Consider the following 5,363-nt stretch of genomic DNA (forward strand, 5'->3'; position numbering starts at 1 on the left):
CATTCTATACGTTTGTAAAATTGTGAAGACACTATATATAAAACAAAATTTTAACACTAAAAAATCTTTATTACATTGCTAGGGATTAAGCCCAGAACTTCCCAAATACTAGGCAAATATTCTACTACTAAGCCATATTCCCAGCCCTTTTAAAATCATTTTTCAGAGTTCAGTTTAGGGGCCAGGGATATAGCTCAGTGGCACCGTGTGTGCCTGGCAAGTGCGAGGTCCTCAGTTCAATTACAGTTACCACCCCCACACACAAAAAAAACTACAATGAGTGACATTAAAATCCATAAATGTACAACCATCACCACTACCCATTTCAATAATTTTTTCATGTCAAACAAAACCTCCATACTCATTAAACAATAAACTCCCAACTTCTCACCCCTAGTCCCTAAAAACCACTGTGTTCCTATGAACCTGCTGATTGATTTGTTTCTATGAACCTGCTGATTCTAGGCTCCTTACATAAGTGGGATTATACAATACACAACATTTTGTGTTGGGTTTATTTCACTTAGCCAAGTTTTTGAAGGTTCATCTATGTTGTAACATGCATCAGGATTTAATTCCTTTGTAAGGCTGAATGACACTCCATTGTATGTGGATACCACACTGATTTGTTCACTCATCTATAGATGGATATTTGAGGTTTTTCTACCTTTTGCTATTCAAAGAAAGCTACTCTGAACTTTGATGTACAGGTATCTAACTTATTACATATTTTTCACAAACGTATCTGTATGTCATGGTATAAATAAGCTCTTGGAGGCACTTTACAATTTAGGAGGTCAAAAAACGAGTCCAATGTTTTATCATCAGCATTCACATTTGTGCATGCCTAAAGATTCAGGGATAAGGTAATGAACAAAACATGGGATATACAAACACTACATAGGTAAAGAGAAATTACAGAAATGCTCTGCTAAATATTAGACTAGAAAATATAAAAGTTGAAACTATATCAATTACTTTGTGCTTACTCTTTATCTGATTATACTTTCAAGTATCAAATACACAGAAAGTGCTTATAATTAAAGACTATACCTTTTTATTTTGCAACCAAAACATGCTTTGGCTAAACAGAATTAATCTCAAAATGTCTTGAAGGTGGGCAAGGTGCTTAGAGCTTCAGACCTGTGTTCCTGCTGGGCTGGCTGCTTGATGAGCGCTCTCGTTCTTTAGTAATTTCCATCTGAATTTTAGCTTTGATTTTCTCCCAATCTACTTGGAGCTATAATAGAAAAAAGGAAGAAAGTGCTTATATAGTATAAGACATTTTAAAATCTAAAAAGAAAAAAAAAGCAAAAATACAATGTATAACTTCTAAAATATTAGAGAAAAAATGAACATTAAAGAAACATGATAGTGTTCAAAATCATGAGATATCTTTAAAAATAACACCAAGCAGATGATTATATAATAAAAAACTCTCAATGTGATATAAAAGACCTATATCTAGTGGTAGTTGTTTATAAAAGGCATGTAGATAGTCCCACAGAATCTTAGGATTTTATATAATTCCTCAGGGACTTACAGATTGCTACAACAAGTAGATAGCTCTCTTCCAAATGAGGAAACATGCCCTCTGTCCTCGAAGATATGTTTCCAACAAGTCAACAAGTTATAGTTTATATATCAAAATTTCCACTAGAAGCCTAGCTATGAGAAAAGACAGGAAAACATTAGCTTCCCCTGAGCACTTTTTTTTTTTTAATGTATTTGGTACAGGGTCTCACTACGCAGCTTGAACTGGTAGTGATCCTCCTATTTTCAGCCTTCCCAGCACTGAGATTACAGGTGTGTGTCACTAGACCTGGTCTCACTGGCAGACTCAGCACACCCTAGGGGTGGGGCCAGCATGGCAAGTGGTGCCGGGGATTGAACTCTGGGCCCTGTGCTTGCCTAAGCAGGTGCTGAGTCCACTGAGCTATCTCACCAGTGAGCACATTCTATACAAATGTTTCCTCTGCAAGAAACAGCAGCAATGAGTACAAAGAAGAGTCGACATAGAGGAAGAAGAGGGAAGGCAAGACAGGGAGACCCAGAAAAAGAGTAACTAAAAAGTGAACATTTATATGTTTGCATCCCTTCTGTGATGAAATTTTTCCTCCCCTAGCCCAGTTCTACCCCTCTGCCAAATTCATTAGCCTTGAAGTTGGGAAAGGACCCTGGCTCTGAGTCCTACCAGCAATATTTCTTTAGGAAAATACAGTCTACTGTTTAACCAAGTTTGGAGATCATGTATTTGGGAAGGTGTGTCCTTTCTGAGGCCAGACATGGAAAAAACCAGGTCCTAGATTAAACTGATTTCCTATGAAATAAACTCAAACCCCAGAGACTGAGTCAGAGGCAAGTAAGTCTTCATTTCTAGGTGAAGGAGTTGAGTAATTAATATTAAACCATATTGAAGCATTACCTTCTGTTGAACAGATTTATCTTAAATAACCGAGACACTAACCTTAATAATATTCTATAACTTGAGTTCTACTAGCATTTTCTTTACGAAAATGCAGTATACTGTTTAACAAAGTTGTTTTTTCTTGTTTGTTTGATTTTGGGAGTTTTTTGGTACCAGGAATTAAATTCAGGACCTAGTGCTGCTGAGCTATATCCTTGGCCAATTTAACAAAGTTTGGAGATCTTTTAGTTGGGAGTGCTGGGAGTTGGTGGAATTAAGTGCTGGGTCCTTTCTCCTTCAACATCTACTGTCCAAATTTCTATGAAGCAATTTGTGGGTATTTTGGGTCACATTTTTAAGACAATAGTAATTTCACATATTTATCTATAACAATAAAGTAAATGAATAAACTTCCTCTTTTCTTAGGATGTAAATATCTGTGGGGTTTTCTGTTTTGTTTTTGTTTGTTTTTTTTAAGTCTTGGGGCCAGGGAGATAGCTCAGCACCATTAGCAACCTGCATGGCAAGCTCAATGAGTTCAATCCCCAGTAATCAGCACCCCCAAAAATGTCTGTTCTGAGATGCAAGTGACTGATTACTGAAAAACAGAGCCAATCATAGATTATTTGACAGACTCATTTTTCAATCAGGTCACAACTTGGTATTGTAAATGGCACAACACTTATTTCCATGTCTAACAAAACATTCAGAGAGAAGAAAACAAGAGTTGATGAATACTCTGGCCTTCTTCCAGACTTAAATTGACTTATATATGTTTCTCAAATCAATCACAATAAAACCATATACTGATGTTACACTGAACTTTGTTTGGTTGCACCAGATGTCTGTTAACTAAACTGATGACATGTATATTAGTTACTAGTCAACTAGTCATAATACACATGAAGGTGTCAGTTGGTAACTATCCCACCGAAAATAAATTCTACACTTCCATTCTGGCATTTGCCCACTTGTAAAATGTTCCTCAGATAATATAGCCCTTGCGTATGAATTTTGAATGGGTTTTAGATAAGGATACTCTTTGATAGTTAAGTTACTTCTACATCAAAATCCACCCTTTCACTATATGGTGTTGCTAATACTATTTGGTACTTCTTATTTTGATCCCTTGCTAATTCCTATTCACACAGAGGCTTTTTAGATCCCATCATGTATCTCCACATCTCTCTCAGTGGAAAGTCAGTTTCCTGCTTTACAAAGAATACATAGCAATTAGGCATGAATTCACTTAATTTTCATTCCCTGTATTCGCAAACTTACTTGCACCTGCAATCATCCTTCTCTTGGCCTTTTGTCTTAGGCCAACCTCTTCACATGTCTCTGATCCCAGACCACTGCCTCCAATTACATTACATGTTCAACTTCCCTCTCATCTTCTTCGCCTATTTCCCTGAGGGCTATCCACTTTTACTCTCCTTATTCCCGACTCTCATTCTCTCCGCAGACCACTGTAATACTGACTGTGTTCCCATTGCACTTCAGAAACTCTCTTTCATAATGCTGGAGATGAAACCCAGGACCTTTCACTTCCAGGTACACTCTACCACTGAATTCCAGCCCCAGACACTATTCCTTAAAGACACTGGCAGCAGTTTTTAGTTCTTATCCTATATACTTTCTTTGTGTGTTTCAGTTATTCAACAAATATTTAACGTTTAGTATATTCTAAGGATTTTCCTAAGTACAAAGTTTCAGAAGTGGACAAAACAATAAAAACCACTGTCTTCTTGGAGAGATAATAAAGACATACTAGTAGAAGAAACAGGTAATAAAATAAAAAATTGTAAAAAGTGCTAACTTTTATATCTGAAATTATCTTTCAAGTTATTCTTTTGATTATAAACTTCCATGCTGAAAAGTTTGATAATGACGTCCATTCTCCTAAAATAGTATAAAGACTTCAATGTTTGGCCTCAACAAATATTCCAACCACTACTGACGTAAAGCAATCATTCAGCATTCCTCCCCCTTTTTTCAAGAGTTCATACATTTGCTCTTATTATCATATCTTTCCACTGACTATAAAATGTTAGGATAATTCTGTGGAAAAATGTTAAGTTTCCATTTATTTTCAGAATCAGGATTTAAAAGGAAAAAGTGATCAAAGAAAAGAAAAGGAAAGAGAAAAGAGAGAAGGGAAGGGGCGGGGCATGGTGGGACAGGGCAGGGCAGGGCAAGGAATGGCAGAGGCTTTGCTGATCTCCACCCAGGTCAGGTTCCCTGTTCATGGTCTTACAGTCGTATGTACATTCCCTTCAAGACAAATTATCAGAATTGAAACTCTACAATGGCTACTTCCATTGAAATGTAAATTTTAGAATGTGTCTATCATGTTTACTATAATATCCTAAGTATCAAGAAGAGAACAAAAGCTGTCTGAGTATGCACTCAATAAATAATGAATGATAAAAAGTAAATAATTATCCTAAATGAGTTATAATTGAATTACTATTTATAAGACCTTAAAACATGAAAGGCAGCTTTGATGGTAGTTATGCACAAGGTGATTTTTCCTAACCACAGTGTTAACTCTTCTGGATCTTCTTCAAAATTCTATACTTTCTGAAATTCTGCTGATGAATTTGATTTTTCTACCCTATTTCTGAATATGTTTTAAGCCATTTTCTGGTTTTCTTCTTGCACAAAGTATATAATCAACACCCTGCTTATATTCCTTGAGCTGACCATACTGTCAAACGTAAAAAGTATTTTTTTCAATAATTTTGAGAAACAAATAGCAATAAGACAGTTTCAAACCACATTGGTAGGACAGTTTCAATAATTAACACATTGCGAAGACTCAGGACATATGAGAACTTCTACTGTAATGTCATGTAACTCAGTAGTATCCCAAATTTTCTGATCAAGGAGATTATGGGGCCAAAGAGGAAAGTGATCGATGATGTAGAGTGTGCCTAAGGAGAGTCACATGGAG

At 36.1% G+C, this 5,363-nt stretch overlaps 1 protein-coding gene across 3 annotated transcripts in view; it reads right to left on the reverse strand.

Annotated features, from left to right (window-relative positions):
- Positions 1-283: 283 nt before the first annotated feature.
- The window catches only part of Ift80 (intraflagellar transport 80), a 161,095-nt gene continuing 156,015 nt past the window's right edge, over positions 284-5,363 (reverse strand). For all 3 annotated transcript variants that reach the window (XM_023699687.1, XM_004639852.2, XM_023699688.1), the window contains one exon: positions 284-1,240. In XM_023699687.1, coding sequence (XP_023555455.1) covers positions 1,130-1,240 — 111 coding nt within the window. In that variant the 3' untranslated portion in view covers positions 284-1,129. The remainder of the gene's footprint in view (positions 1,241-5,363) is intronic.

This window comes from Octodon degus, unplaced genomic scaffold, assembly GCF_000260255.1.
Source record: "Octodon degus isolate 3935 unplaced genomic scaffold, OctDeg1.0 scaffold00115, whole genome shotgun sequence".
Lineage (NCBI taxonomy): Eukaryota > Metazoa > Chordata > Mammalia > Rodentia > Octodontidae > Octodon > Octodon degus.